Source organism: Aphelocoma coerulescens, assembly GCF_041296385.1.
Source record: "Aphelocoma coerulescens isolate FSJ_1873_10779 chromosome Z unlocalized genomic scaffold, UR_Acoe_1.0 ChrZ, whole genome shotgun sequence".
Taxonomy (NCBI): domain Eukaryota; kingdom Metazoa; phylum Chordata; class Aves; order Passeriformes; family Corvidae; genus Aphelocoma; species Aphelocoma coerulescens.
In genome coordinates this window covers 24,005,122-24,027,633 of record NW_027184085.1, presented here as the reverse complement: position 1 = coordinate 24,027,633, position 22,512 = coordinate 24,005,122, and the positions used below count along the sequence as shown (strand labels likewise).

Sequence of the window (22,512 nt, the reverse complement as noted above, 5' to 3'; positions counted from 1 at the left end):
TACAATGATCATTTTCAACAACTTTATATTCACCAAACACCTTCCTTGTATTGGTGACAAATAGAAGTCCTTCACTTGGGACAGAACAACTCAAATCACTGGTACAGGGTAGTTACTGAAATGCTGGGTAGCAAACAGCTCTGCAGAAGGATATGTGGTTTTTAGTAGGAAGCAAGTTGACATGGGGAAGCGCTGCCTTGCAGCTGCATTGGCAAATGTGACCAGTAAGCAGAGAGGAGTGGTTATTTTCCATTCTCAACACAGTACGCCCACATAGTGGATTCTCTGTCTTGTTGTGGAGCCACCTGAAAAGAGATTAACAAATTCAGGCAAATTTAGTAGAGGACTAGTAATGTGACAAGAGGAGTGGAATACGCAGAATACAAGAAGAAGCAAAAGGATCTGATCTTGTTTAGTGTGGAGGAAAGGGGTCTAAGAGGTGAATCTACTATTTGGCAACAAAATTGAGAGAAGCTACAGTGAAGGAGAATTAAAATTTTTCTCAGAGGAACACAAGAGGTTAGAAGTTGCAATCAAGGATCATCTGGTAAATGAGGAAAGTTGAGAGTGAGGTGGTCAACCACTGGGAGATGTTGCATAGTGAAACTGTGGCATATTTGGGAGATTTTCAAAAGTTGACTGAAGGCCTGAAGCAAAGTAATCTTGCTTTGAAGGTAACCCTGCTTTTAGCAGAGGTCAGACAAAAGCTCTTCAAAAGCCCCTCCCGACCTAAAATTTTCTGATTTCATAAATGAAAAAATAGTTGTCTGCAAATGTATGACACTTCCACCTACCTATGACTAAAACACATTCTCCAGCTGTTACACTTCAGTAAGCTTTTAAAGGAAAGGTGGGTTAGAACTCATGGATTGTACATAGGCTTGCTCTTTCATACACAGACTAGTATCTAAATTAATTTTGGCAAAATCATTTAGCTTGAGTTATTTGTTCTCCTCCTGAGATCTGGCAGAAACCTGGAAGCATGTGACAAAATGTTGGTGAATAAAGGGCTGCAGGACCTGAGTTTGACAGGTGTGTTTTTTAAATATTCATGCATCTACATGCCTGGTGGGATTATTTACTGGTTAAGAGGTTTGAATTTTAATAGATTGTCACAAAACTGTCCTTACACCGCAGTGAGTAAAATGCCTTCTGCTGCCATAAGTAGTTATCTGTGTATAGCATTGTTGTCTTTTTTTGTTGAATATTAGTATAGGTAATTAGAGTTGGATGAGATTTATTGCATGTTCCTGCATAAAATACAGTGGGAGAAGATGATTGTCTTCTGGTTATGTTCTAGTTACTAGTGTGGTACTGCATTTGTTATGACACAATACATCACAAGTGACATAAAATAAAGGAAACCCAGGCTCTGTTACTCTATCGTTTACTGTTGTGTTGAGCTAGTAGATGTACTGTTAAACACTTGAAAATTCCAGGGGAAAGTATTTTTTTTTTATTATGGAGAGCATGTTGAAGTTGTTGTTTAAATTATTTTATACTTCAGGGATAGGGAAAGAGATTTATATCTAATTTTTTACTGTGGACACTCGGCCAAGGTATACATTTTATTCAAGAGAGCACAGATATCAAAAAAGTTAGGTAGTTATATATGATCTGGTATATATTCACAAGAAAAGCATCCAGGTAAAGAGTACTTACGGGAGCCATATCAGACCTTTGCTTGTGAGGAATCCCACTGAAATAACAGTGAGAGTCTGTTGCACTTACATTTAATAGTAGTAATAAATCTTTAGCAGCAATAGAAATACTTTGAAATAGAGTTGCAGTCAGAGTTCAGTTGCACTGAAATGCCTTCTAAATATTCCAGAGCAAGGTGAAAATTGGTCTGTAGGATTAATGTACTACTTCTTCAAAAGGAGATGCCAGAAATACAAATGCCATCATGCATGTCGTTCACCTTTGGTACAGTTCAGTTCCCTTGCAATGACATTATTAAAGTCCTCCTACTGCTTGCCTTCCAAACACAGTTATTTGAAGGAGAAAAGGAGAAGTTATTTGAAGGAGACAGATCCTTAAAATTTCTAAGTTGTTACAACATACAGACCAGTGAAAATGGTAGTCATGTCTGGTTTTCTTTTCCGAGGGGGGAAAAAAGAGACAGTGGAGGGAACATGCAACATGATTTTGTCTGTAATGAACTGGACTAAACCTGTATCACGTGGAACATCATGGACCTGTCACGAGACAGGAACTGGGAGCACAGATATGAACTATTAATAAATTACAGTGTACTCAGTCCTCTGTGCTGGTGCATGCTCCCATTGTAAGCCACTGTCTAAGGTGGGTCATAGCTGCCTTCCTTTTCTGAGTACAATGTTGTTTCCAAGCCATCGTATTGAAGCCAGTATTAAGATAGTGAACAGACCTATTTCCAGTGTTTTTCCTTTTGAAGGTTGTTTCTGCATGCAGCTTTACTGCAAGGACCTATAAGAATCATTGAGTCCAACCTATTGTCCTGCTCAGGACAGCCCCAAGAATCACACCATGTACCTGAGAGCATTGTCCAAACACTTCTAGATCTCTGTCAGGCTGGTGCTGTGACCACTTCCCTAGGGAGCCTGTTCCAGTGCCCAACCAGCCCCTGGGGAAGGAACATTTTCCTGATATCCAACCTAAACCTCCCTGGCACAGCTTCATGCCACTTCCTCAGGTCCTGTCCCTTGTCAGCAGAGAGGAGATCAGTGCCTGCTCCTCCGCTTCCCCTTACAAGGAAGCTGTAACTGAAACGAAGTCTTCCCTCAGACTCCTGCAGGCTGAACAGACCAAATTACCCCAGCTGCTGCTCATACAGCTTCCCATCAAGGCCCTTTATCATATTCATTGCCCTCTTTTGAGCACTCTCCAATAGTTTAATGTCTTTTCTTTGTTGTGCCACCCAGAACTGCCCCCAGCACTGGAGGTGAGGCCGCCCCAGTGCAGAGCAGAGCAGGACAATCCCCTCCCTTGCCCGGCTGGTGATGCTGTGCCTGATGCCCTCCAGGACCCGGGTGGCCCTCCTGGCTGCCAGGGCACTGCTGACTCATGTTCAACTCCCATATCCCTCTCCAAGGGCTACTCTCCAGCCTCTTGTACCATTTATTTGCACAGAAGATTAAAGTTAAATCATTACTGCTTGTAGTAATCTTCAAATCTCTGTCTCAGAGATTGATTTTGTCTAAAATAATCTATTATCTCTGGGCTGCTTTTTTGCTCATGACAGGTTATTTTCTGGGTCTGCCTATCCCATCACAGATCAGTAATTTTACCATTTATGTCAAATTAATTTATAGTCTTACAAAAGTGGCCAAAAAAAGGAATTGCTTCCCAAAGGAAAAGCCTGAGGGCCATGTTGATTTCACACATTTAATTTGGCTGTCGCTTCCACTTTTTCCTCTCTCTCTCAACTGCCATGGGGTCCCTGGTTGACAATACATCGCTTCTTAAATCAATTTGTCAAACAGAGATTTTTAGCCAAACTGAACACTTAAAATATGACGGTGCAATCTCTTCCAAGTCTCTGGTTAATTCTGTGGCAGAGTTTAGTTATAATCTGCAAGCTTTCACATTTTTTGTGTATCTTTGAATATTGCATCTTGCATCAAATGCTGAGCTATGAAATTAAAGAGAGAATGCATGAGTTCCTTGTCAAGAAGAAGAAATATTTTCACAGAGAAAGTGTTAATGAACTTCATTAAGACATGGAACAAACATAATTAAATGGCTTGTTGTCACAGCTGAGTAAATATCTTCCTATACATGTAATCCTTGAATTTAGTCCATCAAGACTTTAGAGGCTGTCAAAGTTTGACTTGTCTTTTTATCTTACACTATCAGTATTTTGAAGAATTGAAAGAAAATTGTGTGTTATTGTAGAAACAGTTTGAAATAACTTCTTATTCCAGACCTTTGACTTGTTTAAGGGAGTGTCAGTGCTGAAAAGAAAGGAACACAAGTAATGTTTTAATCTGTTCTGGCTGCATTTTACTGCAGATATAATTCTTTCCTAGTGATGGGCGCATCAATTCTTACTATACACACTTGTTTCACTTGTTTGAAGTATCAGTTTATGATCGTTTCAAATGTATGGAATATCACTACTTTCATAGCTGATGCAGCATTGAAGTGGGGGTTATACAATATTATACTATAAATACTTACACAAGGGAATAATACAGAGTCACTGCAGAACAGATACATGAATATGGCATGTTTATGTTTTTAAAAATCTTCTCTTCATGCAAATACTTGTTATTTGCATGAATATAATGGTAAGCTATAATGGCAGTTAAAAATCTGTCCAGGGTATCGTGATTTACTGACATTAATAATAAAGTTTCTTGATTGCATTTATTCTTACTCATTTTTCAATGCTTTGTCAGCCCTATACAGAATCAGAAGTCTTGATATAAGGGAACAATATAAATGTAAGATTTCGTAGTTTCACATGCTATTAACAGGCCACAGGAGTTGGGGAGGAGTTACTCACAGATTTATTATGTGAGCAGAACTATGGGTAACTTAGGGAAGTTCTGTGCATTTTTTTTTTTTTTTACTAGGGAATCTTAGATTTTACACTCAGAGCAACTCTGCTTACTACTCACACTGCTAGATGGGCCCTTCCATACTGCCAAAGGGAAAATATTGTTCCCTGGCTCTGCTAAACCTATGACAAATTTAAACAGCATCTGCCAGTCTGCTCCAGCTGAAGGAAAAAAATACCAAGAGGCGTTGGTGACACATTACATATGTCAAGTTATCCTAACTTTTCTTAACAAGTAAACTTTACTCAGGATCAACATGTAGTGGACAAAATGTTTTCAAAGACTCACAGAAACCTGTTTAAAAGGCAGAAAAGTGTTTCTATGTAACTTTTTGAGGGGATTGTAGAAAATTGGGAGAGTACTGTAAAGTAGAAAAATTAAGAAAATGGTGTAAAGTGAAACTGGCTTTACATCCACAGTGTTAAAAAAGGTCTGCATTTTCAATGATAGGCAAAGGGGGCCATTTGCAAATTTCTTCATATCAGTTTATCTGGACAGAAATTATGTGCTTTATACTGGTGAGAAGTGGAGAGTCTTATATGAATTTTAGGGAGTATGGATGAATATAACCCATGTGGTGTGTGACTCTCTTGTGCTGCATACTGTTTTTGTCTGGCATTTGTCAGACCTGCTCATTTTCACAGAGAACAAGTATTTTCCTAATCCGTTAGAATTCAGGGCAATTTTCAAGGTTGGTTCTGAAGCTGCCAATAGCAAGTCTTGTTAAATGGAGATCATAAACTGATAGATGCAGTCATCTAAAAAAATTTCCATTTAGACATTATAACAGTGCCTCCTGGTACTATTGTAAATACATAATTTAAAAGCCTGTTTAGCTTCACCAGCACCTGCAGGTGTATTGGCAGCACACGGAAGATTATTCTGATCCGTTATTCATAATTCTGCCATTGGATGATTTAATCTGTTTCATTGACTCTAAACTGGAAAGCAGAAAGAAGATGTGGGATGGAAGTTTCCTTTCTCACTGTCATGCAGCTCTGTGCTAGGTGAGGTAGACCAGGTATCTTGTCAGACAGTGGGAAATGTGAGAGTTTCAGAGCCTTATTAATTTTGGTAAGCTGTTTCTGAACAAGTTCAGCCTAATTCCATGTCTGTTTCTCAAAGAAAAAGGTTTGGTTAGGTTTTAGGGTTTTTTTCTTTAATTTTGTTTCAGGTTTCTTTTCTGTTTTGTTTTCCTAGTGTAATTTTTCTTCCTTCACCCTTCCAGTTCATTGGAACGATGATGGTAACAGCCACTGTATGGATGGAATAAAATAAAAAGAAGCTATTTTCTCCCATTTACAAGGAAAGAAGTTTACTTCTGCATTGGGATATACTTACAGAAAAGAGACTTAATGGCTGATTAAACACTGGAAAGATAACCAATGGTTAGCTTAAATATTGAACAGAAACCACCGAGATTCTAGTTTTGTTAATTAGTTCTTAGTATCATGAGTTTTGATTTGCCGAGTTGGATGCATCTGTTATTAATTTAGATTTTTATACATTGGGATTTTTGTTTTATTCAACACTAATTAACAGTTAGTGATATTCATGGGCTGTGCTCTGTTTAGAGTCAGAAGCAGGACTAGTTGAATAAGAAATTAATATTCAGGCAATAAAAAATGTGGCCAAAATGAACAGTTTTGATATGAAATGTGATGATTAATGTAGATGACTGCATGGGCAATTTAAAGCTTTAGTGAAATATATCTTTTGGCTTTGAAATTTAATTAATCCTAGCTCATTGCACAGTGCTATGCACTGTTCAAACATATGCAGCATTTATAATCATTCTGATTCCCAGGACTGCCATGGAAGTGCATTTCAAATTGCAAAGTCACAGCAATTTCTGCCATGACAGGGTCAATTCGGAGATGGACAAAGAGTGCATTGAATTTAGCATCTAAATCAGAGAGCAGAAAAAATCCAGAGGAACGTCCACAGTTGCAGTGGGATAAAACAGGAATTAGGGGGACTAGGACAGCTTAACTAGGTGTGTTTTATCCAAAGCATGTCTGTTAGGATTTTCTTGCTAGTGCCAGAGGGAATTGTTGGATCAAAGGAAAAGATAATGTGAAAATATTATGTTCAATGATAGCACCTAGGGAATCTGTCAACAGCTTCACGTCATCACCTGGGATTACCCGATCTTATGTTAATGTCTGTGCTCTGTATATTGCATATTGGTAGCTACTAGCTTGTAAAATATTGTTTATATGGGAAGCAAAATACCATGTATTGGTTGGTTTTTACATTTCCATGTTGTTAAATTTGAATGCTGATTGACCACTTGCATTGAAAGTAGCAAGGAAATAGTGTTTTTGTCTTTTTTTCTATAATGAATTGTTGGTTTATCTAACCAAGTAATAGCTGTATGAAATAGCAGTGTGCTGCCGTTTCCTGAAATAATGACTGTCAGTATCCAGTTTATAAATTATTCCAATGAAGAAATGGAATAACTCTGATCAATTTTTTATTCTGATAAATCTGTTATGGAATAAATAAAAATTATGCTAACATCTGGTAGAAGATAACAGTTTTTTTAAAGACTTAAGTTATTGACATGGTAACATTTTAAAAGCAGAAGTGATGATGACAATGTATTGCTGCCTTATCAGCAAATGCAGCTGTGAAGAAAATTCCTCATCCTAGCAAGTAATCCATTGCGTGTCACAATCTCTGCAGCTACTGACCTTCTTCTATTAATTTATTAATTTATCTAATTTGGATATGAGGACAAGCAGAAGCAGTTATTCCTTTTGTTATTACAGTATTTCATTTAAAATAATATCTGAGTACACAAGAATGTATATTACTAATGAAGTAATACTCTGAAACTGAGTATTATTTCATCAGTAAAGAAAAGTATCAGCACGCCTGGTGGTGTAAATTTTAGATATATTGTAAGGTGAATGTCACTAGAACTGTAAGGAAAGTTAACAACATACAGAAACGTAGAGCAAGAAAATATGATGTTTTTCAAAATGAACTGATAATGTAAAGGTCTAGAGCTACATCACCTTGGTCTGCACTAAATATGTAAACCAGAATTAGTCTCATTAGCCCAAGGAGAGGAAACACGGCAGCAAAATGACAATTTTTTCATGATGGAATTAAACTGAGCCTTATGCCAGAAGCACTGCAGGTTGTAAATCTCACAATTGAGGTACAGCGAACAAACCAAAATTAGACACATAAATATAATATGAGGATGCTAGAGGAAACAAACAAAAAATCCCCCCATTAATAACTGAATTAAATTTGTGTGAATGGTTGTTGTGGACCCATTGATGGACATTATTCCTATTACAGAACTAGCAAAGTTTTGATCAAACCTTTCCAGCAATGAGTTTTCATCTTTGTGATTTCCCTCAGGGTTGATCCACACTGGAGTAGATTCCTCACTTGGAAATACATGCAAGTTGCTTTCCTGGGGAAAAAAAGACGTGGTTCAGGGAGTTTTTTGTTGGGTTGTTGTTTTTGTTTTGTTTTCTTTATTTAATGGAGAAGACAGAACAGTTCTCACTTCTCCTTTCCTTCCAAGAAAAAAAAATTCTTGGCTCATCTTTGGCCTTTGGAAGAGCAAGCTGATCAGTTTGGGTAGCCATGCCATCAGATGGTTTTTACTTAAGTCTCGATGTTAAGTTGAGACAAATAAATTGTAAGTATTCTTCAGTGTAAAACTTTGGTGACATAAAATTATGTAGTGTCAAATTTTATCTTGCATTAGGTTCTTTCTGCCTTTTAAATATGCCAGAAGTCCCATCCACTTTGTTTCAGTTGTTTTCCACCTATGTTGGAGGCTCCATATTGGCTTCTATATCTTTTTCCTTTTTTAAGTTAAGTTGTCTTTTGAAAAGGAAAAAACATGGAAGAAACCCACAGTTTTGTGTTCTTTTAAAATTCCTTTATTTTTTCAAATACATTCTTAGGCTCTATATTTTGTTTTGTGTTTGTGACACTTCTCACTCAGTACTAGGCTCCCTCACAACAATTTTTCTTTTACTGAATCAATCATCAAATTATGCCTGTCATAATATTACAAACCTGTATTTTTTGAATTGTTTGTGCAGATGATAATGTTTTTTCTCATTATCTTAAAGATCATAAAGAGGTTGCATGAAGAACTATTGTGTTACTTGTTCTTTCCTTTTCCTGGGTATGATGGTCAGTGGAGTATGATATTACTTTTGCTTGTCTTTGCTTTAAGTTCCATTTTCTTGATTTTCATGGTTGAGGTCCTGTATTGCAGTTTATCAGTACTGTTTGAGAACAGGATCGTTTTGTGTGAACACCAGACACAGTTAATTTGGTTTTTATTTATATGGAATTTCTGGGTTGGTATTTGACTGAATGTCATCAGATGTTTTGTAGGCATATTTGAAAGTGGTGCTTGGGTTTGGTGTTTTTTTTTTTTTCTTTGTTTGTTTGGGTTGTTTGGGGTTTTTTCCTACTGATGGAGCAGAGGGGCTATTTCTTGTATTGTTTTAAATTGATTGCAGTGAGCTATTGGTTGTATGATATGTATTTTTTGTAGCTTGTACATCAGAGTATTCCCCTGAGTTCTTTTCTTACATAAGTACTAAAGAACCAGAATTTTAGAAATAACTAAATAATTTTAAAAATTTGTTTTGGGTTGAAACAATATTTTTTAGGTTTTTTGCCTTCATGAAAACACTAATGTTTCTGTAGTGCTCAACATGTTTAAGAAGAGATGAGGTTGTCTTTTCTTTTTCCAGTGGTCTCACTGGAATTTAGTATTTTCCTTTTTGTGAATTTATATAATTCTTTAGTTATTGGGGAGATAAAGTTGTCCTTTTTTACTGACTGTGAAGCATATCCAGAATGTCTTGTGAACTAAGTAGCTAAAAAAACTTGTTAAAGCAAAATGGTCTGTCACGCAAAGGCTTGTCACTTTGGAATTATTACTATTAGAGAACTAAGCACAGAGGTTACTCAGCTGCAATTCACACTTGAAGGCTCAAGAATCACTGCAGCATGATAAGTGCTGTAAAATCTTCTATAGTGAGAATGAGGAGCTTCAGCATTCATTTAAAAATAGCTTTATACCTTTCATGTATTTAAGCAGATAAACCCTATTACCCTGGTTTATAAAAATAATTCTAATAATGCAAGTGAAACTTTACTGTTTGTAAATGTATAGTAAGCCAAAGAGCAAAAAGCTTCAAAACAAGTTTGTAATTAAGCATCTGCACTAAAAAGTATGAAATTTCATATTGAAGCCTGTCTGCAGTTGTCTTGAAAGGGAAGGCAGGAGGAGTGGATTAGTCTGAAAAGTAGTAATAGAAAAAAAGCCTGATATGCTGTGGCATTTGGGGGATTTGCATACATTGCATATTATTAGGTCAGAGAAGTCATTTAACATCTAAAGTTAAGTCACAAAATGATTACTGTGAGAAACAGCTAGCATTTAGATGAAGGAAATCCAAGGCTTGAGAAGTCTTGAACTTGCAAAGACTCATGTAAAAGTTTAGTTTTAGTTAATATGGTGTCTGTCTCACATGTTTGTTGGAAAACAGTACCTTTCTGCTTTTTCAGATGGGTGAACAATTTGTGTTTACTTTAACCACTTACATCCACGTATTAAAAATTTACCATTCTATGTATATAGAGCTTGTTGTTTCACCACAGCAAGAACCATTTAGAGAAAAGAAGAAGTAGTTATTACTGAGAAATACTAACTTGTGGCAGTTCTTTATGTATGAATGTTGCAGCCATGGTACATCTGAGGAGATGAATGGCATAATATTAAAAAAAAAGAAGTGAATATCCAATATACTGGATACATAGAAGAATGCAAAGACAGGATCTGTAGAAAATTTCAGTTCTTTTGTCAATTCTAGAGTTACTACAACTTTCTTATATTTGTTGTCTTAATGGATAAGTGTTTGCCTTAATTACCTCTCATTGCAAACATTTAATTAGAGGTTATGTTCGACAGTTGTTACATGGGTTGCTACTATTTTCCAAGTCTTTTCTGATCAAAGAAACTATTAACAGATTGTAACTAAATACAGGTCTGAAAGACTATCCTATTTAAACTCCAAATATACTGCATTACCAGGGTTAAAACAATGATAAAGCTGGAAATTCTCATTCTTATATTCATTATGCTACTTACAGGCTTTGCAGTCCTTCACTATGAGTTGTTATATTCTAAACAATGGCATATGGGAAGATCCTAGTACAAGTAAATAAAACTCTCATTACATTGTAATTCTTATGAAAAGTGTTTTGCTTCTTATGGAACTGCCTTAGCACCACATTTATAATTGCTCTTTCCAAAATATAAATAGTATTTTAATCTTATTTTTAAAGTGTTTTTTATAATGTGAGTACTTTTTCTGGCTGTATGAAATGCATTTCTCATTCAGAAAAATGACTTAAACAATACAATAGCAATAAACCAACTTCATGCTGTTTTTATAACTGATTTATAGTAAGTGTGTTAACACAAAAACCTAATCAGGGAGTCTCATAATCTCTGAGTCTCTTTATTGCAAGGAAATCTGACTTTACTTTCATTGCTGTATTTTTTCCTGATGAAATATACTTACAAAATGATTTCTCAGAAGGTTTTGTCTATCATTTAGATACCAGGCTATAGATTACAACAGATATCAACAAGTAATGAAGTTATGGCAGCATAAAGGGAAAAATACTGCTTAACTGAACCTGACTGATTATGCATTTAGTGTTATGTCATTGTTTAAATTGTCCATAACCAGCATTTGGATAAAGAGGGAGCTCTTGTCAGCTGCTTTGTAAGGCTAAACTGTTTCTAGCAGTCTGAAAGATGCTGTGTGCACATCACATTTAAAAAATTTAAATTTAAATTTAAAAAATATCTAGCCACCTGGTAGCCAAAGAATGTGCATAGTGTAAAACAATTCCAGACTCAAGTTCCCTTGTCTGAAGAGGATGTAAGGGTGTATTATGTACATTTATACGATGGGGAAAAATCATTGTTGTGTGTAAAATTTCTGCTGTGGAAAGAAAATATAGGTTTATTAAAACTTGGCAAGAGAATAATAAAAGAGATTATTTTTTTAGCATGTTTTTTTTCAGCTGCCATTTGCCTCTTCTCAGTGCTTTTCCACAAATTGATGGAGTTTTACATTGCATGTTATCTTGTGGGGAAAATCCAAGACATATGATACAAATATCATTAGAAGTCTTTATATTTTAAAATATTTTTTAAAATGTTTTAAGATCAGACTGGATGTCAAACCAGTGTGTTCCTTCCACTGTATTAGCTCATTTCTTTACAGGCATGAATGTGCTGTACTAAAAAGAAAAAGAAAAGCAGCCAGTCTTGTGATCAGTAGTAGCTGCTCAAAAAGGGAGTACCACCCTCAGCATCACATGCTAGATTGACATCTACATACATATATGTACATCCATAAAATTATTGTTTTGGTGATCAGTCTTTAAAGGCAATGAGCAAAGGGAACAAGGTCTGACTAACAACATGGTATTTAATTTTTAATTTAATTTAATTATTTAATTTCATAAAAATATGAATTTATGCAAAATGTAATGTGTGAATTATGAAAGACGTACAAAAAATTTAGTGTTATCCACAAGAAATTTATGTTCTGACCAGCAGCATAACATAATAAACAAAAGCTACAAAGGTTGGAAAGGAAGTGCTCATGATAATCTGATGATAATAAAGTCATCATCTCATCTCATTGGTTACTTGCATTTGTTGGGTGGTTGTTCAGCTGTTTTAGCTGTTCATAGTTAGAGATCTCCTTCGCCATTTATCACTCTTATGACTTACTGTGGATCTTGCACCAGGGTAAAATGATCTTAATGAAAAATTTGGAAGTAGAGAGGAAGGGGACTTCCTTAACATGGTGTAGTGGTTTGGTCTAAAATACTCATTACTGTTTATCTTCTGTGAGATAAGAATTAGGAGAAATGCAAAGCAGGCACCAAACTTGAAAGAATATAAAGAAGTTTATAACAGACCTAAAAGAAAGGAAAAAAAATTATACCACCTTCAGAACTCTCCTCCTCCCCCCACCTTCCTCCCTTCTCCCACTGACAATGTAAAAAGACAACCCTTAAGATGTTCAGTCTGTTTACCACTTCCAGAATAACCTTGTTCAGTCCATTTAGAAAGAGAAGTCTCTTCTTGCTCGTGCTATGAAAACATTATCACAACGAGACAGCCGCCCACTTCCAAATATTGTTCAGTCCATTTAGGAAGAGGAGTCTCTCTGCTTGCATGCGAGTCCCTTCTCCCGACTTGCAGCTTTTCCCTCAACTGCTTTCGAGGGTCCACTCTTGAAGTTTTTTGGGGTAAAATTTTAAGGTTGAGCCATTCAGAAACAAAAAACAGAGGCCCTTCTCCTTCCCTGGGAGCAAAGGGTCTTCCTCATCTTCATCGTTAGGACTATCTCTGGGAGCATCTCTAGGAACTGAGGTTTTCTCCTTTCCCATTTGGAGGAAAAGTCCTCATCTGGTCCATCTCTAGGAACTGAGGTTTTCTCCTTTCCTGTTTGGAGCAAAAGTCCTCATCTGGTCCATCTCTCCCTGTCCAGACTTCTCATGAAATTACAGCTGCATCAGCATCTCCCTGTCTGAGCGCAGGTGCTTTTGCTTACGAGTTGAACACTCCAGTCCCCAGATCTTCATGAAATTACAACAGGATACTCTGATATATCATAGCTTCACAACAGAATTTCAGCTTTAAGCATCTTCTCTCTCTCTTCCCTCAGGTTTTCAGCTCTTCACAGCAATAAAAGGGTTAATCTCACCTCGGCCTTGCAGCTTTGCACCTGGAATGTTGAATTTTTCTTATCGCAGTGGAGAGGGGGGAGAGCCGAGCCACTCCGGCTGCCCACGGCAAGGCAGTGGGGGGGCTCCATGGCTGGAACAGGTCCATCGACTCCAGGATGGCCGTGGCCCGCTGGCCCCCACACGGGGCCCGCAGCCTCCTGTCCCAGCACCGGAAACGAGAGAGAGCTTGGGGGGGAGTTTGTCTATTCTTAAGTGTGTATCACAGAGGCGGTCACAACTTTAAGTGGCTTAAAGAATTGTCCATATTCAAACTGGCCAGCTGATAGGTTCTATCAGGTCCCAGAGGAAGCTGTAAGCACCCCTTAGCAAGGACATCCCTTCCGGGACTATGCTTGCTAACCTATGACACATGGTGCGGGCAGAATTCAAATTAAAGTTTACAGGGAAGGGAACCTCAATCTATCCCGCTCCTAACATTTTGATGTCAGTGCCAACAAGAGATGCCCAGAATCTGGAGAATGTTCAGAATTCAGCAGGTTTACATAAGGACAAAGTTCTTCATTATGCAGGTAGTCAGGCACTCAGACTGTACAGAGAAGATGAGCATGTACCATCCCTGGAAGTTTTCAAGGTCAGGTTTGATCAGGGTCTGAGAAATCTGGTCTAGTGAGTAGTGTCCCTGCCCATGGCAGGGGGCTTGGAAATAGATGGTCTTTAAGGTCCTTTCCAGCCCAAAACATTCTATGATTCTCTTACTATAAAGAGAGACAGAAAATACAAAAAATAAGTAAGATGGGAAAAGGCACCAAAACATGTATTGTTGGTAGCTGCAGTAGGTTCAGGATGGAAGGTTTGCAGATCTTTGGTCAATGAGAGGGTTTGTGCAAAGACTGCAAGGCAATTAGGAAAAAAATTAAAGTTAATGTAATGGGAAAGAATAAGACAATTCAGCAGCTCAGAGAGCGGATTATTTATAGCAGTTTATTGACAGGATAAGAATATTATTTTTAGCAGCATATTTTGAATGCTCTTTAGAAGAATTACATCAGTATGACAGTCCAGAACACAGTACAATGACCAAAGGATTTGTCATCTAAAAGAAAGGTTAATGCTTTTAAACTCAAGACTTAGAAACGTTTTTCTTTCATCATTCAAAGTGTTTTTGATATTTTTGTGCATCACAAGGAATGTAAATTGGTAAAATTAGGATTATTTGCACAGAAATAATTCAAAGTTTTCTATATAAAGAAATAAAAAGCTATTTAATTTTCTTTCTCTATTTCTTATATTAGACTGTTGACTGGGAAAGCCCAATAATACTTATACAGGAAAGAATGTAATGAATTTCACTGTAAGAATAAAAATTAACCATGTTTTTTCCTTTTTAATATCTGTCTGCTGGTAACACAGTTGGCAACACAGCTATTTAACTATCTTTATTACATTCTTTCCACTACTATTGACAAGCAAGCACCAGATCTGCTGGATGGAGTTTCCAAACTGCTTCTGAGCAGTGATCCATCTGCAGTATGGTACAATAACCTTGACCACAAGAGAGATCTTAAAGCAGTTGAATGAATATGCTAAGTCACCCACCAATCTTTTTCTGTTTAGGACCAGAAAATACATTAGCCATGTGCATTTACAGGAAAATCTCAACTATTGGAATAACATTTCTGATCAGAATGAAAAAGCTATCCAATAAATGTCTGCTCCTAAACACCTCTAAACTGAAAAGAATATTGTAATGTCTGTCTCCTTCCCGGGCTAAAGAAAGTAAATTAAGATATCTTAGTAATTCTGCAAATTCTGGATTTACCCACATTATCATCGGTATTCTTCGATGAAAGTCTAAGAACTCATCAACATCTAGAAAATACCCATTGACAGAAGCTATTTTTAGAAGACACTTAACTGTTGTTTGTGGTGGCCAGTGGGCCTGTGGTACAAGGGACAAAGAGAGTCCACTGGTGGGACAGTCCCTAGTACCAAAGATCCTCCCCAGGTTAGGGTGAACAGAAAAGGCTTCCCCCAGAATGCTCTGCTTTGGTATGTTAATGTACCCCAGTTCTGCTTTCTCGGTTGGCCCGTTGGCCTCCCCGCCCCTTGTTACCTTTTATGTCCCTGCCCTAGAAGCTTCTCCACTCCCTGTTCCCCACTGGCCCTTGCCCCATTGCCACCCCCTCAGAGTTTCCCTATTGGCTCCCTTACCCCAGCCCTGCCTGCGCACCGCCCCCGTGCCCTCAGATCATTGGTCCCTGATGCTCGATCCGCTCCTGTATATAAACCTGCACCTCCATCGTTCTTTCTCTTCGTCCCTGGACCCCTTCATGAGCGTGGCTGCAATAAACCCCTCCCATGGAACTCTATACGAAGACCCTTTCCGTCTCTTTGTTATCGACCCATTCTAGGGAGCTGTCTGTGTGTCTGCGTGTACACGTGTGTGTGAGGGTGTGGTGGACCTGCCAGAGCGGCATCACCTTGGAGACGCTTTTAAGAAGGTCACGGCGCCTCACCATCCAGCACTGCCAAGCCAGTGACAGTTGTTCTTACGGAGTTTGTTGCTTTTGCATTTCTCCTGTGATGAGCAGAAATGGATCTGTTATCTTGTCCTGAGGCTGGATGGGGCTCTGAGGAATCTGGTTTAGTGGAAGATGCCCCTACCCATGGCAGGGGGTTTGAATTAGGTGGTCTTTAAAGTCTCTTCCAACCCAAACCACTTTATGATTCTGATTCTATAATGCTATTAGTAGACATTTAAAACAATGTGTATCCCATTTCAAAAATACCCTATTTTAAGTTATAAGGAAATAGCAGTGGAAACTATTTGTGTGAAACATGAGAGGGAACAGGGACAATTTAGGGTGCATGAAACCCTGCAGATGTCAGCACTTCAGATGTTACCATCTGTAATTCCAAGCACAGAAATACTGATGGGTAAACTCTACCCTGATACACATTTAACCAAGGCCAGGCATTTAAATGGGTATTTTTCAGCTTCCTTTCCCATTCAACTACCTTCTGCAGGGCAGAGGTGATTCTTCTGGAATCCAGAACTTCACAGCAATTGGAGTCCAGCAGAGATGCTGGAGAATTTGTCCATTCTTCAGACTAATCAAAAAGAGACACATAAGAAGGATTTCTAGTATTTTAACTGCTTCCAGCCCATTTGTAATTAATTCCTGCTTTGAAGAAGATGTAGAAGGTGGTAGCAATATGCAGGATGGATAAAACCTAACCTGGTCAGTTCAACAAGAAATTAGATGGAAAAAGAATTCCATTTGTCAAACAAAATACAAAGTGGTTCTGTCCAAACCTTGGGAATTACTTTTTCCTTCGACAGTCTGCTCAGTGTGTTGTACATCTTTGTCAAATATTCCGCAGGGAATTTGGAAAGGAAATTGTGTACAATGTGCTAAGAAGTGAACAGTCAAAATGTTAAATATTTCAACTTATCTTTCTGTAAGAAAGTACATGTGGAAAATACGATTTATATTAAAAAAAACCACCCCAATATTATTTTTTACTGTGTCATTTTAATAAATGTAGCTTAACTGTAATGTATCTGTTCAAAATTATTGGAGGGAACACAACAAAATACCCCAAAACAAGTCAAGAACATTACAGTGCTTTTGCTTTGAAAGGACCCTACCTTTTTAAATAAATACTTTGAAGCTGGAAGGAGAAAAAAACAATGAAGATGGATGCCTTTGATTCGGGTGGAAACTGTTTGTTCTATAATCAGCTTTCTTTAGATTTAGTACATACTGGTCCTACTGATCCCAGGGTTTAATCCCCTGCAGGACTGCTCATATTCTGGAGATGTGCAGACAAATTTTATCTGTAGGGAAAGTTATAATTTTTTGCAATATTTAACATGAATGCATTTTATTATTGAGGAAATAGTGGCATTTTCTCCTTCTATTCAGACTTGCCTGTATGTTTATGAGAAATCTTGTTTAATATTTATATTAAGCTTTAGTTTAATATTTATATTAAGTGTGTCTGGTAACAGATGACAAAGACACAGTAGGAAATCTGTTGTCTCTAGATACATTTGCAAAGCTGTGCATATGATTTCTATTCAGTGAGAACAGATTAAATCATCTGTGTACTATTTTTTTGTAAATATAGAAAGTTAACTGTTTTTGGTATAGTCAATTGTGATCAATTATGTAGCTCACAAAACATCTCTTTTTTGTATTTTTGTGTATTACAGGTAGCATAGTGTACCTTGGGATGATGGTGGGGGCATTCTTCTGGGGAGGCTTGGCAGACAAGGTGGGAAGGAGACAATCACTCCTGATATGCATGTCTGTCAACGGATTCTTTGCCTTCCTTTCATCATTTGTCCAGGGCTATGGCTTCTTCCTCTTCTGTCGCTTGTTTTCTGGATTTGGGTAAGCTCCTCTGGTTCTGTTCATTTTCACAGTTCTGTGTGTTAATAAAACTTTTCTGTTTGCAAAAGAACAGTATTTAATGTAGAAATCCAGTCTGTGTCAGGGGATGAGAGAATTAAGCAAGGTAGCTATTACAGTCCTAAAGAACACTTGAAGGGGAAGAGTAATGATATTAGGGGAAAGACACAGACTGAAAACTGTGAGATTGAGTTTGTTCTTATATTGGAAAGAATTTGTTTTGTGAACTTGATGAATTTGCTTAACTCTTTTATACCTCAGCTTCTTTATGTACAGTACCTTGTTCAGTCAGCAAAATATCATTCTCCTCACAGGTGTACTCTAAGATTTTGGCAATATTTGTTAAGTTTCTAATATCTTTGTGTGCACAATATTGTTTATAATAGCATTGCATCAAGATAGTCAAATTTTAAAAAGGGTCCTAAACTGTCCCAAATGTTATTGTTCTTGCTGAAAGTATTGTGTTTATAGACCTGTGTTTTCTTTATTTTTCATTTAAATAACTTCTCAGTTGTTGGAAAAGTTTAAGATAATTCTAATGGTGGATTAAGTCTATAATTTTAAACTTTTATGAGCAGAGATTGAAACACATAAATAACTTACTATGAGAAAGCTTCTACTTTTACTGTACCCTTGGATAAACTAGAGTTCTGTTCTGCAGAGTGCTTAGTTTAGCACTTCTGGTCATTGCTTGGTTCAGATTAAGACTCCTAATTACAGTTTCAATTCTGACCACGATCACTCTTTAGTATGCTGAATAGTCAGGATCTGGCAAGAGCACAGCAGCTGGATTGTAAAGTCATGCACATGAACTGCACTACTTGTAGGGTTTGTTGGCTTTATGGTTCAGTAATATAGTTATGTGAGGTTTGTGTTTTTAGAAATCCTTTGAACTGATGTCCTGGGTTGCAGTGTATTCTATTACCGTCCCCATGAGCTGTTGAAATCAGGTGGGGCAGTGTTTCCTTGCCTCCTCCCCCCAGACTATCTTGCTGTTAATGGCCCATCAGTGCCCTGCTGCATGACTCAGAGATAACTCCCTCCGGACCATCTTCTGTTAATGAGCCTAATCAACACTTGGCCTCATGACTCATTACCCCATTGTGAGATGCTCCACCCAGAGGGAGGAACCAAGCATTCATCCTGGATATAATCTGAGATTCTGAACACCAGAGATAACCCTTCCACTGGATTTCCAGAGGACAGGAGCTATACAGCCACCACTGGGCCTGAGGAAGAGCAGACCCTTTTTCGACAGGATCACCACTTCAGAGGACTGCAGCCACCATTCTATCGGACTGCTACCACCACCCTGATTAACAAGGAGTCAGGTTGTGTCTTGACTCTGTCAGTTTGAACCAGTGTTTTCTGCCTTTATTTTTGTTTTCCTATTAAATTGTTATTCTGACTTGGTGTCTCCCACTAGTTTGTTTTCAAACTAGTACAACTGGTTTGAAGTAGGCTAGCACAAGACATGAATACCCAAAATAAATTACCGCAGCACTCAGTAAACTGATTTAGGAAGAGGAATGGAAGGGCAAGAGGAGAGCGAAAAATGTGAGGAGTCCTCTATCTAGAAGAATCTTCTTAGTCTGTCACCAGATTGTCAGATATGACTTTATAAGACAACAAGAGGAAATGGCAATATTCCAATTACTAAAAAAACCTCCAAATCCCATAGAAAAACAAAATTTAAAAAATCCTTTATTATAAATCACCATCAGTTCCAGGAGCTACTTTTTTTCACTCCATGGAGAAACACTAGAGATCATGTTTCATGACACTTTCACTCCTCTGTGATCCTGGCAAAGTTGAGAAGCTTGTTGTGTTACTGCTTAGCCTGGCCAATTCCCTGGGGCAGCTTTGGACCCTTATACTACAAAGGTTTGTTTTTTGGCAGACAGTTTTGGCTTTTGCCAGAATTGTCCTTTTTGGGATATACTGCTAAATATGTATTTATTATGCCTCGTGAGAACTTGCCTGCACCATCTCCTCCTCACCTGTCCAGGAGCTTTTACAGTAACAGTCAGTGCCTGTAGCTTTCCTTGTGATACATGTCTGTCCTTGATTGGGAACCATGTTCTATTGTGTACCCAGCTTATGATTAATGGTCCTTGAAGGAGCAGGCCCTTCATATCTGTACCCTATACTTCTGTGTGGGCCCCACTCTGTTCGAAGTCCTCCTACCTCATCTTTGAGAGCTAACATGAATAGATCATAGACAATTTGTCACCATGTACTGTATTTTTAATGGGCACTCCAAAACAAAACAAACCCCAAACCAATCAAACAACAAAAATGACAGCATGAACTGCAGAGTCATTCAGAGTCATTCCTCATAGCAATTACTGCAGAGGAAGGGTCAGATTTGCTGTGTTCTTCAAAGATTGGCTTTTTCCCCTGAATAATCCCCTTCAAGTGGTATCAGAGTAGCAGTGTGAAAGCCATGAGGTTTCTAGAAAAGAATCTGTTTCTCATACCCTCAAGGTGAGGAAAAGCTCATCTTGATGGTATGTTTCCCTTTTTCCAGTCAACAGGCACCTCACCAAATTGCTGCAGTTTCTCAACTATGGAGGACAGTGGCTTAGAAACTTCATCTTGCAGGACCCACCGATGTATCTCATCAGGTCCCATCAGCCTGTGCACCCTCAGGTTACTTAGATGTTCTTGAACGTGATCTTCTCCTGCAGTGGGATGTTGTCATTCTTCCAGCTCCCCTGCCTTGCTTGCTGCAGCTGGTGTGGGTGGGGCTCTTTTCGATGAAGACTGAGGGGAAAAAAATGCTGTTGAGTGCCTCAGCCTTCTTGATATCCAGGCAACCAGGTCTCTGGCTTCCTTCAGGGAAGGGCACACATTTTCCCTAATCTTCCTTTTCTTGATGACATACCACTGTACCTCTGTTTTCAAGGGAGGATGCTTTGTTCCAGTAATTTTGTGTGATTCAAAGAGCCCAACTATGGAATTAGAATGATTTTAAGGAAAGAACAATGATATGTTTTAAAGGCAAAATAGTGTTGTTACTCAGATTGGAGAGAAGTTTTCTGAAGGGGCAGAGAGTTATCTGGACAATTTCTTTTAATTAAAGATCACTGAAATATTAAGAAGTATTCAAATGATATAAAATAATTTAGGTATATAGAGTTTAAACTGCTTTGTTATCTTCTAGATAATAAAAAAAAGGTTAAGAAAAATAAAACCAGTATCTGATAGAAGATTTTATTTATTTAAAAAATACTATAAAATATGTTGTTCTTATAATGTCTTGCAGTGAAAATGTGTTTATAGAAGTAAACTATTCAGTGAAAAAATATCCCTACAAATACTTCCCCCCCCCCCCCCCCCATTTTTAATCTGAAAAAACCTTAAACTAGTAAAACTTCTGCAGGCAAAAAAAAAAAAAAGAGATTTTGAATGCAAACCAGTATAAATAATATAAAGATATTGCTGCACAAAGAGTATTGGTACATACAAAATTCTGAAATGTAAACTTAAGCTAGAGAAAAGAATGAAGAAATGTTGGAAAGTCTGCAAAATAATCTCCTTTTCCAGAAAATAATATCAGAACTGTGATTTTTTCCATTTATGTATTGAAAATCAAAACTCAGAAGAAAATTGAATCCAGAAGCCTGATAAAGGTCTAGGAGGGCTTTAGACATGGTTTCCTACAAAGTGAAAAGATCTAGACAGGAAACTGTGAGTTGTATTCATCGTTAGCCATTGGGGGAAGGTGCAAATGTTTATCATCAAAAAGCACCTTGTTGTATCTGTCTGAAATTGTCAAAGGAAGGTTTCTCTGATACAGAACATGACTCACAAGATAGTTGTTAACTTGAGTGAAGCTGGAGCTGTTGTCTGTTCAACACTACCTCTGTGAAATATTATTCTCAGCTACAGAATTTTATCTGATTTCTAAAAAATGTTAAGCTATTAGTTAATATTTTTGATATTTAAAATTTTAGATGCAATTTTTTAAGTACAACAATTAAATTTATAATAAAGTGATTTAAACTGTACTATAGATTTGTTTTATCCCAGTAAATTTCATTTTGGTTGCTTTGAGATAAGCAGATGTTATACAAATTGGGGGAAAAAATCATGTTTATCCAGCCCAAATATTACTTCTAAAAGAAATCAAAGTTCTCATGCAGTGAAAACTAGTTAAAATAAATATCCTGAGATGAACTACAGTTTATAAATTTTTCAGGCAACTTCATATGTTCACTCCTGGTAGAAAGTTATTCTTTCTTCTGAGCAAAATAAAAAATGCTAAATAAATGTGCCCTATTTTAAAAGCACACATTATTTTCAGACTGAAAAGATTTCCTTCAATTTGCCAGAACTGCCAATTTGGCCAAATTTCTTCTCCAGGCCCGTGGAAATATTAGGAAATACAGGTTAGATGTTGTTGGCTGATGTAACTAAAAGCTATTAAGAAGCTTTTTCCCTACCTGTTATCCCTTGTGAATGAAAGTCTTTCTCAAGATGCAATATAACATAATGTTAATATAACATTTCTTTTCCAGACTTCTTTAGACTATACTTCATTAAATCTGACTCTTACCTTCAGACGGCTTTCTTCATCCTTCCTTAGACAATCTCTTAACCTTCCTGCTGTACTCCTTCTACATTATTGGTATCTACCACAGAGTGCTGGTGTCACTATAGTAGAACAAAACTCATGACTCAGATACATTCTCAAATTCTTCATGAAGAATCGAAAGTTAGCAAAAATCTCAAGTGGTGAATTTTGTTTCTTGTAACTTGCAGTTTTGAGG

At 37.4% G+C, this 22,512-nt stretch overlaps 1 protein-coding gene across 1 annotated transcript in view; it reads left to right on the top strand.

Moving 5' to 3' along the window:
• The window catches only part of SV2C (synaptic vesicle glycoprotein 2C), a 78,586-nt gene that overhangs the window by 5,692 nt on the left and 50,382 nt on the right, over positions 1-22,512 (top strand). Inside the window, exon 2 of the mRNA XM_069001476.1 lies at positions 17,539-17,719. Coding sequence (XP_068857577.1) covers positions 17,539-17,719 — 181 coding nt within the window. The remainder of the gene's footprint in view (positions 1-17,538; positions 17,720-22,512) is intronic.